Below are 11675 nucleotides of genomic sequence, written 5' to 3'. Positions count from 1 at the left end.
GTCATATTCTGATTTTATTACTGGTAAGCTTTGTAACAATTTTGCTAACGCCTAACCATTTGCAAACTACAATTGTATTTATGTTTATGTTAACTATAGTCTATTGTATTATATTTTACGTTTATTACTCTGTTAATATGTAGTCTTTTTCAAATAGCTTTGCAATAAACTAAATTAAATTAAATTAAATTAAACATTTGTGGCCACGAAGTGGACCATCATCCTTTTGCGTTCTTCTTTTTTCATACTCGACTTTTTATATAACAGCGGTGTAAAGACTCTTTATGTATAAACAAAATAAATGGCGAAGAAGAGTCGTCGCATAATATATATAATTGAAGATAATAATCAAGATACATAAAATAGTAAAGCGGCGTATATTAAAATATAAAACAAACAAGTTTCGGCTGCTGGATTGAGCCCTCCTCAGATGTAAAAAGAATATAATATAAAAGACATAAAAGAATACAACTTTTTATCTAATAAGATTATTACGGTTTTACTGCCAAGAACTTACAACGAGATTGTCTATTTTAAGTTAGTAACTAGCAACTTTATAATACGAGGACAGGACATGAAAAATACTGTCGATTACATAGATTTCCGACAATTTTACAATTATATTTATTGTAACATTGAGACTGACCTGATCGGTGTCGAAACGTATGTAACTATTTTCATTTTTATGTGTTAAATTAAAAAATGTTTTATTACATAACCGACTCTTAGTCCTTCATTTATCCTAAATTGTTTTATACTTGTGGAGCCTTTATTATTACTTATTAGAGAATAAGACTCAGAATTCAACTTATCAGAAATCATGTATTGTGGAATATACAGTTTCTGATAGGTTGAAATTCTTATTCTCTGTTCTTTGTTCTCTGTTGTTTTTATTGTGCGGAGCCCTTATCACTGCGGCTCCTGGCGTGTGAAGTTAGTCGCACGACTTTCGAATAACTGCTCTGCCACTCGTGACTCGCGCTAACTTCATGGATTGTAACTTCGAGCATCGATCTACTTTGAGCTTCCTTAAAAAATTGCATGTTGCGTTTGCTCAACGTTCTAAATGCCATCGCAATGTATCGTATTCCGATGATCGACGCACACGTTTGTGGGTAATTGTATTCACGAAAGCTATTCGTCAAGGAAGTGCCAAGCAAAGATGGCTGTAGAGGAACAAAAGAGGAAGAGGCTGTGGGAGACACTGGACAACGTCGGAGCAATCATAAGGTGAGAAATTTATTTATTGTGAATCTTTAAGGATGTTTTGACTATACAATATCAGTCAGAAGATATTAATTAATAGTAGCTGCGTTTAGCAAAAAAAAACTAAGCAGAACAATAAGTCACGATAATGTCAAAATGACATTAAAATGAATCGGAAATGATTGAAAAATGACTTTTAATGATTATTTTTGAATTATTTTGACATCATGACTTGTTCTAGTTACTTATAAGAACTGATCAGTGAAAGCTCAATGATTTTTTTTTTGCTAAACGCAGTCAATATCAGTCAAAAAGATTTGTTATAAATTTTGTCGTAAATATGTACGCCCCGAAACTAATTGTAAAAATAGAAATAAAATACATAACAAATTTCTTTTGGTTTATGCAGCGCAATTACTATATTTTTCTGTAGTTTTTAGATAAATAATTTTTAAACAAGTAAATGGATCTAAAAATAAACTTTTGCACAAATATTTATTGGAGTTTTATTAATATATAAAAAATTTGATTTTATTCGTAATGCGACTTTCTCATCAAATTTGTAAATAAATACCACAGAGCATGATTTTACATAAGAATGAAGGTAAATAAAAAATTAAATAATTTTTGAACTAATAAGAAAATTGTGTATAAATTTTACACAGATACTTTTAAATGTATTAATAAAGTAATCTATATTTTTATATTTTTAGTAATGTTTCGAGTTGATACATTACTAAATTTTTTAAATTTATTTTTAAATTTATTTTTAGTTTATTTTTAAATATATTATGAATACGTATGCAATACGTGTTAAATTAAATTTGAAAATTGTCACTTTGACAAAAACTCTTGATAAACATGTCTTTATGTATCATAATTTCTATATATTTATACTTTCTGTAAATTTTTATATACGTACTACTCATTTTGTTCCATGTGCTATTTTACTTGTGCATTTTAAATTGATTTAAGTCAATTAATTTTATAATAGAATTTTTAAATTACTTACTTTTTTTGGTTTTAATAATTTATTATATACATAGAGATTTGACGGAAAAAACTTTTTTATTTGAGAAATTCTATAGAATTTTTCTATCTAAAAAGAAGACTCTCTTTCAAAAATATTATCAAAAATTTTAATTTAGAAGTCAAATTAGAAAATTTAACGTGATTATAATATTTTTCAAAATAGCTTGCAAATGTAAACTTTTCGGCGCTCTTATTGATAATAATTAGGATTCATATTTGTGTTTTGCAGGTTCAACAAAATTATAACTTTCTTACGTTGCATCATATGTGTCCAACCTCAGTAAGTGTCAAACTCTTTATTTTAAATCAAAGCAATTTTAATTATTTAAAGTTGTAATTGACATTGAATAAAATATATGTAAAATATATATAAATATATGTACAAATGTGTTATACATTAAAAAGATATAATACAAGTAAATAAAACATTTTATAGGCCTATTGCTTTAAAATCAACGGGCTAGAACAGCTTAATATTTAATTTTAGCTATAACAAATATATGAGTAAACATTTTTTAATTTGTCTGTATTATTAAGAAAAAAGATAGAAAACATTTTAGAGAACGCATTTCTAATTTGTTTAGAAAAACGTTTATATCGTTTTATCGATTAGAATCGTAACTGTACAAAATTATTAATTAAACGATGACATCAATATGACAAAAAGTTTATTAAAGGAACATTTCTATTATTTCTAAGAGCGTCTTAGTGGCCAGAAATTCGTCGGCCTTCTTTGTGACAAGTTCAACAATCTTGCTTGTAACCATTTCATTGCTTATTAACTCAGGTGCCATATCGGAAAATAATGCACTCAATATTGCAGATGTTTCTTCGTCGTTAAAGAGGCCCGTCGCTTGAAACTGCAAATAATAGATAAAAGTATTAGTCAGCAATTGAAAGAGAAAAAGAAATATGAGAGTAGATGATGATCAGAATTGATGATGATCGAATTATTCGAATACGAATCGAATTAAATCTTACTTGACTCGATTTGATTTGTATTCGAATAATTCGCACTCTAGAAATTTCATTCAATGATATAATTATAAAAATTACGAGAAGAAGAAAGAAAGATAGATTTCTGTTTACTTACATCTAGCTTCTGTAAAGAAAGCTCCAAATTTATGTTCTTTACTTTCAAGTATGAGCTCAAACTACCGTTCCATAAGAAAGTAACTACCGTGTTGAGAACGAAATTTTGCGCAGACAGTCTGAAAATTGAATGTATATTATCGTAGTATATTATCAACTTTAATATTTTGAACAATTTGGATACTCATTTTAAATGAAGATATGTAGAAATGTCTATTTTAATTATAATGGAAGTATATTTATTGATAAAATAAGAAAATAAATGGAAAATATCTTATAAAGAATTCGTTATTTAAAAGTCTTAAAATTAATTAATTTAAAATTCTTAAACTTAATCAATCAAGAGAAATAATCCTATTTTTAGTCAAAATGCTCTGGAAGTAATATTTTTTGCAATAAATTATTTACAGATTTTTAAGATGCTTATTAACATTATTATTAAAATTAATGATTAATTTAAATTGCGATATCTTTAGTTTGCTTCTGTTTGTAATTGCGTTTCAAATTTGACATAAGTAATCGAATCGACGCGCAGTTTACAGAACTGAAAAAAATGTTTGGAAACGAGACCGTTTATATTAAAACTTGAAATACGAAGCGCCTTACCGGTCCGAGTGTTAAGATGTTGAACTACTATATAATATACATTCATTTAAATTGAATTAATTTTCAGAAATAAATTACAAGCCGATGAAATTATCGCATGGACAAGAGATCCGAGTTCGACTCCCGGCCGAGAAAATATTTTTCGCGCAATAAGTTTATTACAGTTTTTTAAGATTTGGGAAATTTTGGGGGGATTATTTGTTTCAGATTGATTGTGTGAATCCGATAATTTCATCGGCTCGCAATTTATTTCTTAAAATTAATTCAATTTAAATGAATGTGTATTATATAGTAGTTCAACATCTTAATTCTCGAACCGGTAAGGCGCTTTGTATTTCAAGTTTGAAAAAAATGTATTTGTAAATTAGTTATTTGCATATTAATATCAATAAACACTAAAATCCGCTTTAACTGGAAATAGATTTACACAGGCCCACAAAAAAAGTATCCTGTGAGGTGGAGACCCAGCTATTCTTATGTATTTTGAGTCGCTGAATACGAATATCTGATATAAAAATAGGACCATCCAGGGAAAATTTTCGATCTAAAGTGAAAAAATGGGTCAAAAATGGGAAAAAGGGTCATTTTTTCACTCTAAATCGAAAAATTTCCTTGGATGGTTCTACTTTGATGTCAAATTCGTATTCAGACTCAAAATAAGAATAACCGGGTCTCCATCCCAGCACTTTCTTTTTGTGAACCTGTGTTATTTCTCTTAATCGATTTATTCTTGTTGGTCTAATTTTGAATAGTAATTCTTAAAATTTTAAGTTCACCACAATTGTAGATATTGGTTTCAATTTTCAATTTTTAAGAAACGAGTAATACTCACTTTATGTCACCATTTCCGAAAAGTTCAAAATTGTCGACTTTGCCTTTCATGTCGTATTTAGTATTCGCGATGACCAAAGGCCACGAAAGATGAAGCGATAAAACAATGTCTTCGGACATGCTCAAATCCCCATTGATGACGTCATATCCAGATAAACCGTTTGCATTGCACATACTCAAATTCGCATTCAATCTGAAAATATGCAAAAGACATAAAAAATTTGTAATGTTAAAAAGTATAAAGAAATTTATAAATTTAATTCCGTGATAAACACATTTTTTTTTTGTTTAAGTAAAATGACGCGAATCATTATCTATTACTATGTTACTATTTAAAAAATATATTTGTCAAAAATATTGAACCACGCTTACAGTTTTACTAAAAAGAAGATAAATGAGAGTTACAGATTTATGGCTATATATAATGAGTAAAATAAATAGAAAAGGAAAAAATACGATGAAGCAATAATGGGTTTTGTAGCTTTTTTCGTTCACATCATAGACATTATGTTAATTAAAAATTATAATAAAAAATTGAACGGCACGGACTTGATTTGGTCTTCATTAACATTAATCGCAAGCTGGTCTGCTTTGAATGGATCAAGAATCGGAATTCCAAGTTTCTCGTTTCCTGTCTTCAGAGTATTTTTTAACTTCTCGAGAGCATCTTGTACCATCGGATTTCCAAACGGTTCTGCCAAGAAAAAATAAAATTTATATAAATTTTGCAGATAACATTTATTCCATTATTAGCTTACGCAAATAAATGCAAGTGTTTATATTTTTGATAAAATATTATTATTAAAGAGAGAAATATCTCGTATTTAAAAAAAAATATGTGAGTAAAAAAATAGTCTTAAAATTTAATATAATATTAATTAGATTCTTAATAACATATTAATAATAAAAGCGTAAAATTGTGAAAATTATAATAATATAAAAGAATAATTAATTCGTGATAATAATCTGATAATACGATAAATAGATTATTAAAAAATATGCAATTTTTTAAGATTTTTTTATTAAAAATATATTTCATGAGAAGTATTAAAAAAAACAATTGAATGTTTAAAAACAAATAATTTAATTGCAGATAGACAATATAAAAATAGGCATGAAATAAATAATATAAACGATTTACTCTTTTAGAAAAATATCGTTTCGTACAGCGTTGCACAACTTGCAGTTCGCATAGATCGCATATGGTTTATCTGTGAATTTTTGGCCTCTGTGAATTTACCGGCTCATAGCCGAAAATATAAAATCATATTTTCTATTTTATGCCAATGAAATAAACATTATATAGCCCGAAAGATTTTAAATGTCCTGATTTTAAAGATTCTAAAAATGTTCTATTGAAAATGATTCTTAAAAAAGTTGCGCATCACTGGCTTGGAGAAATGTATCTCTAGAGAAATGTAAGAGAAATATAAGGGAATTATAGAAGAAAAAATATAGATATCTGCTTACCGTTTATTCTCATTGCCCTTGCATTGCAACAGATTAGGATGAGGCCGAACACTACCTGCAGCTTCATTTTTCTGCGTGAAGTAGAAAACATGATCTATTTATTATTAGTTACGCTGTCACAGTACCTATCAGCCTTAAAGCTAAATTCCCGTTATTATTATTAGTCAATGTTATTATCGTAAAAGGACATCGCAATCGAATATATTCTCGCATCTTTCCGTGACGCGGATATTTAAAAGACACGGAAGCCGAAAGAAATTTATAATCATTTCATTTAAATTTAGTTGACTCGTCACTTTTTTGCGTTTAATATCTATTTGTGCCTAAAATTGTAAATTTTTTATTATCTGTGAAAATTTTGTGGCTCTCAAGGCCTAGAACGATCATATATTGTTTACGTACGGCTCGTCGTAAGTTGATTTACACCAGTATTCTGACAACCGTCCGACTTTATGTTTGTTCAGACAGCACAAACAAAACTGCGAGATGAAGAAAATGTGGACGTATTTATAGGCACAATTTGCTGATATCGAATCAAGATTTCTTATTGATTACGCATATCGTACAACGATTCGATCTTTGTCCAGTTAAGGAATTTGATTTCGTACGAAAACATGCAAAGTTTTATGTATTTTTCCTTTTTTCTTTTATTGAAAAATTCCATTGAGTTTTCTTGAAAACATCGAAGTAGTTGTTAATGGCAGTTTTTTCATGTTGCGTGTATATGTATAGGAAGCGCAATTAACTGCAATTATGTTATTACAATTAATTTTATTTTAGTGTAATGGGTTTGTTTTCTTATAATGAGTCCTGTATCTCTTATCAAAACTAGAGATTAGACTGAAGATTAGATTATAAATCAGCTTGTTATGCTGCAACTTGTATAACAATCAAGTGTTGTATATAAAGATAATGCACAGCAGAAATTGAAATACTGTACGAATTTTTTTGAATTGATATAATGTATGATATAATGTATGATTTTCTGCATATTTAATACACTAAAAAAGATTTTGTAATATCTATATATATATAAATTTAGGTAACCGTTTAATAAGATACTTAATAAATATTTAGGAAAGTAAAAATTATTTAGTTATATTAATCAAACATTTAATTAGCATTATTTTACTAAATATTTGGTAGCTATTACTAAACCTTTTTTTATGCAAAAGAATATTTTGTGTCTTTATAATATTTTTTTATTGCACAATTAAAATTTTTTTATGAGCAATAACAATTAATTTGATTTAATAGTGTCGAATATTTCACACATTTATATAAAAATATAAAAATATAAAAATATAAAGTATAAAAGTATAAAGTATAAAAATATAAAAGTCAAAATTACATTTCTGCTAAATGAATAGAGTTTGAGTATCTGCTAAATTAAATGAAGAAGATATACTGTAAGTCTAATCTATGTCGGTAAAAATTAATATTGCAAATAAACAATATTATAGATAACATTATGAATTTGTAATATTATTTAACTGCAAAAATGTATATTTATAACAAAAATATAGATTTCTATAATATGATAAATATTATTTTATGCAATAAACAGATATATAAATTTGTGTACAATTGAAGTAGGTAATTAATTCAATTTTAATACGTATTGTAGCTACATTTTAATATAAGATAGCACGATAATATAAAGAGTTGTCATAATACGCATATAATAAAAAAGATTAGATTAATTGAATCTTAAATTCTTTCTCGTTTTCTCTCAATTGTGGATTTATCGAGTTATCTTTTTTTTCTGATAAACGCGATATCATGCGAACGTATTTTCAAAGTAGTATTTTCAAGGTCTGTTTATTACCATATGCAAGACAAAAAATATATTTGCACGTTTATTTTTTAGGAATAATTTTATATGAAATGTGATATACAATATGAGGCATATTTTTTTTCTCTTTCATATTTTATCATACACAGTAAAAAATATTTTATGTTTATGTTGATTTATTCAAGTCCTTGTTAAAATTTCGTGTTAAATTTTTAACATATTCCAATATTAATGTAACATAATGTTTAATTTAATGATTATGTTTAATTTAAATATTTTGTGCGAAAATGATATTTGACATTTTTTAGTGTCAAAGTAATATAATTTATGTGTTATTTAAATGAGTAAATAACATAAAAATAACTAATAATATTTAAAAGATAAATTCTAAGATAAATAAATAAAATGTGTTATTAAATATATCATAAATGTTAATTTTATTTAAAACAAATGTTCTTACAGTTTGTTTACAAATTATGTTACTATTACCTTATTTTTAATTTAATGTTATGTTATTTTTAATTGGTATCAATTTTCTATTTTTAATTTTAGTATGAAAAAAACATAAAGAATAAAATTTATAAAGAAAGCGAAAATCTTATTATAAAGGAATGAAATTTTTTCATGCTTGCGATTTTTATACTTTTTTATTAGTATATATTGCAGAAATAAATTTAATACAAAATAAGTTTTGTAAAAATTTTCTATCTTTGACGACATTACCAACAAATCCTCTTTAAGTGCATTATTATGTATTTGTATCGTTCAACTGGGATCGATCGTTGTAGAAATGATTGATTAAACGATAGCGTGGCGCCAAATGTAGAAAAGTATTACAAACCTATTGCTTTCAATAGGTCTGGAAATGTTATAGTTAACAGAAATTTGTTGAAAATCCGCGTGGCGAAATTATTAATAATATGCGAAATCGTCTTTTGATTCGTGGTAATGAGCTTAGACGTAACATCGGAGATCGTCTTGCTGAATATCTTGGATATGTCTTCATCGTTGTATAAGCCCGTTGCGTTAAACTGCGAGCAATAGAAAAGAAAATTTTATTAGAAATCAGAAAAAGTGAAAATAATCAGTAACAGAAAATTAATTGTTTTTATTCCATACAATCGAATTTATTGAAAAACGTTTGAGAAAGTTACGATTTAAATCAACTTCTCTACGGAGTCATTGCATGTAAAATGTCGAAGTCCAATAATTTCAGTTGTATATTCATGATTTTTTTCAAGTAAAATAAATTTATTAAAATCAATTAGAGAAAATTATATCAGTGTTTTATGGAGACTTCATGATTAGACCCATCGATTTTTCATAATCAATTAATTTCTTTTTTTCTATCTATATATTCATACATATTATTTATATTAATGTATGCTTATTAATCAAAAAGTTTCTGAGGAGCTTAGTAATAATTTTTTTTTCAGTAAAATGAAATGTAGATTTTTCGAGTCTTTTTTATAATAGGAGTTTGTAGAAGATCGATATCTCTGCAGCAGTGTGACTGGGTCGCCTTTTTATATATGCAAATTGAAAGGCAAGAAACGTGGCAGTGTTAATTTCGTCAGTGATATATCGTACAAATAACAATTTTCTCGCATAATCAAGAAATTAACATATACTATTTAACGTATTTTAAAAAATTAATAAATTATTCTTCAAAATTTTGAAAAATTAAATGTGCATGACATTGTAGAGAAAACTTGTAATATAAGCTTACATTTACATGAGAAAAATGGCCAAGAAAATTCATTATCTGAAATATATAGTGGTAAAGCGATATTTGATTTTCATCATTTTTCTTTTAACTTCTAATTTAATTTGAATTATTCTTTATTTTAAGGATATGAAAATCGTTAATAGAGTTTTGACAATTATATGCATATTTTGTTTTTCAAAAAGTTATCTAATGTTAACGTAAAATTATTTTATATTCGATATTATTTTTGCATTAGCTTGATCTTATAGATGCGAGTCCTGAAAATCACAATCAAGAAGCCAGAAAAGAATTGACAAAACTGTAACTTAATTACTTACCTTCAATGCGTCCAAGAAAATCTTTGTTGCTATAGTTTGAACTTGCATATACCGGTCCTTCAAGTTGAAACCAACATCCATAATAGTTCTGAAGTTATGTAGAGTTCCACTGAAAATTAAATATACCTATGTAGCTTTAAAGACTTTATGATCTCAAATTTTTACTTTAAAAAATTATCGAGATGGATAGAAATAAAATGTACAGATATAGAAATAGATAAAATATAAAAATAAATCAAGTAGAAAGAAATATTATAAAATGTGTCTTGCACTAAAAAAAGTGATGATTATATAGCCACCAAATATTGAATGAAATAATTTTAAATAAATGTTGGGATAATAACTAAACATAATTTTACCTTTACAAATTATTATTTCACTCAATATTTGATAACTATAATTAAACTCTTTTTTACATGTAATTTTGAAGGAAGAAACTTAATTATAAAGGAATATATATATATATATAATCTATAAAAAAAAAATTGTTAATTATTATATATTTTAAATAAACGCCATCAAAAAGATCTTCTTTCCCGATTTTGTGCGCGTTAAAAAGATTTATTTAAATATAAATTTATCATTCAATTTAATAATGGAACGATAAATTATCTTAAATCTAAAAAAAGTTCCGTTGAAATTTCCATCAAAGCAATCTCAATTGAGTTTTGCATTTGCTAAAGGTGAGCTTGACCGTAAGAAAGCTGAACGCGAGATCGCGGATCGGCGCGATCGCGTGTTTCGCGCGAAGCATATAAATTCAGTCACGATTTAATAACGCGTTTTGTCGCAGTTGGCGTCGCCTGATAAAGTCGCGAAAGCGCTGAATGAAAAACGGCTAACTCATCGTCAGTCATTCCAGCTCCCGTTTTTTTTCACGTACATATTTCAAGCATTATAGTTAAATATAGATGAAGCAGAATAAAAAACGAGCATTTTTTACAAGAAAAGCCAGCGATTTTTCTCACTGCAATAATGATGATAATAATAATTAATTACAATAATTATGATAATGATAATAAACAATTATTTATTTTAATTACGATAAAGGTAATCATAATATATTATTATGATAATAATAATTGAAATTAATACACATTTGCTAAAGATTTAAATTTTTCTATCTCTTTACTGACAAATAATAAAATGCAAAAATTGGCAGCAAAATTCTTTTTCATGTGTCATAGATATTAGAAAATCGCGATTGAAGTATGATAATTAAATTCTCTCAAAAGGAACAAATACTTACTTTATGCCTCCATCTCCATAAATATCGTAGTTAAGGACGTTGCCTTTTAAGGAGTAATTAGTACTCGCGTTTATACACGGCCAGCTTATATCTATGTGGGCCGTCAAATCAATTGGTTTGAATTTAGCGCTGTTGACATTATACGAGGCCAAACCACTTAAGTTAAAGTTTTTAAGAAATCCCTCGAGACTGAAGGCATGAAGAAAAAATAAAAAATTCGTTATTAATAAACTTCGTTCTTTACTTTGTCTAATAAATACGAATCGTTTATTCGGTTATATACGTAAACTGTCACGTCATACATAATACATGTTAAATTAAGACATCCCAAGCAGAACAACAAGTCAC

General features: G+C 26.7%; 2 protein-coding genes across 3 annotated transcripts in view; both read right to left on the bottom strand.

The window, feature by feature from the left end:
* Nucleotides 1-2771: 2771 nt before the first annotated feature.
* LOC108749767 lies at nt 2772-6712 on the bottom strand. 2 transcript variants are annotated; one of them, XM_018488700.1, is made up of 6 exons: nt 6640-6712; nt 6238-6308; nt 5317-5464; nt 4769-4960; nt 3332-3449; nt 2772-3098 (listed from the first exon to the last, which is right to left on the bottom strand). In XM_018488700.1, exons 2-6 carry the CDS (start codon nt 6302-6304, stop codon nt 2910-2912), a joined length of 714 nt encoding a protein of 237 aa, XP_018344202.1. In that variant the 5' UTR covers nt 6305-6308; nt 6640-6712; the 3' UTR covers nt 2772-2909. The 2 variants fall into 2 exon arrangements, with proteins under 2 accessions (XP_018344202.1, XP_018344203.1); XM_018488701.1 differs by having other exon boundaries at nt 2774-3098; nt 5317-5461.
* Nucleotides 6713-8791: 2079 nt separating this feature from the next.
* LOC108749768 overlaps nt 8792-11675 on the bottom strand; it is a 5205-nt gene continuing 2321 nt past the window's right edge. The window contains exons 4-6 of the mRNA XM_018488702.1: nt 11328-11516; nt 10079-10187; nt 8792-9063 (exon numbers count right to left, since the gene is read on the bottom strand). Of these exons, the coding sequence (XP_018344204.1) occupies nt 8866-9063; nt 10079-10187; nt 11328-11516 (496 nt within the window). The 3' untranslated portion in view covers nt 8792-8865. The remainder of the gene's footprint in view (nt 9064-10078; nt 10188-11327; nt 11517-11675) is intronic.

Source organism: Trachymyrmex septentrionalis, unplaced genomic scaffold (assembly GCF_001594115.1).
Source record: "Trachymyrmex septentrionalis isolate Tsep2-gDNA-1 unplaced genomic scaffold, Tsep1.0 scaffold312, whole genome shotgun sequence".
Taxonomy (NCBI): Eukaryota; Metazoa; Arthropoda; class Insecta; order Hymenoptera; family Formicidae; genus Trachymyrmex; species Trachymyrmex septentrionalis.
Note: the sequence above shows the minus strand (reverse complement) of the source record. Positions and strands in the feature narration are given on the sequence as shown.

What these genes read in the sequence shown, in the direction of transcription:
- LOC108749767 (XM_018488700.1), bottom strand. Translation starts at nt 6,304, where the DNA reads ATGAAGCTGCAGGTAGTGTTCGGCCTCATCCTAATCTGTTGCAATGCA. An exon ending in GTTAATGAAGACCAAATCAA is followed by an intron (nt 4,961 to 5,316) that starts GTCCGTGCCGTT and finishes GCATATTTTCAG; the next exon opens with ATTGAATGCGAATTTGAGTA. An exon ending in TTTCTTTACAGAAGCTAGAT is followed by an intron (nt 3,099 to 3,331) that starts GTAAGTAAACAG and finishes TATTATTTGCAG; the next exon opens with TTTCAAGCGACGGGCCTCTT.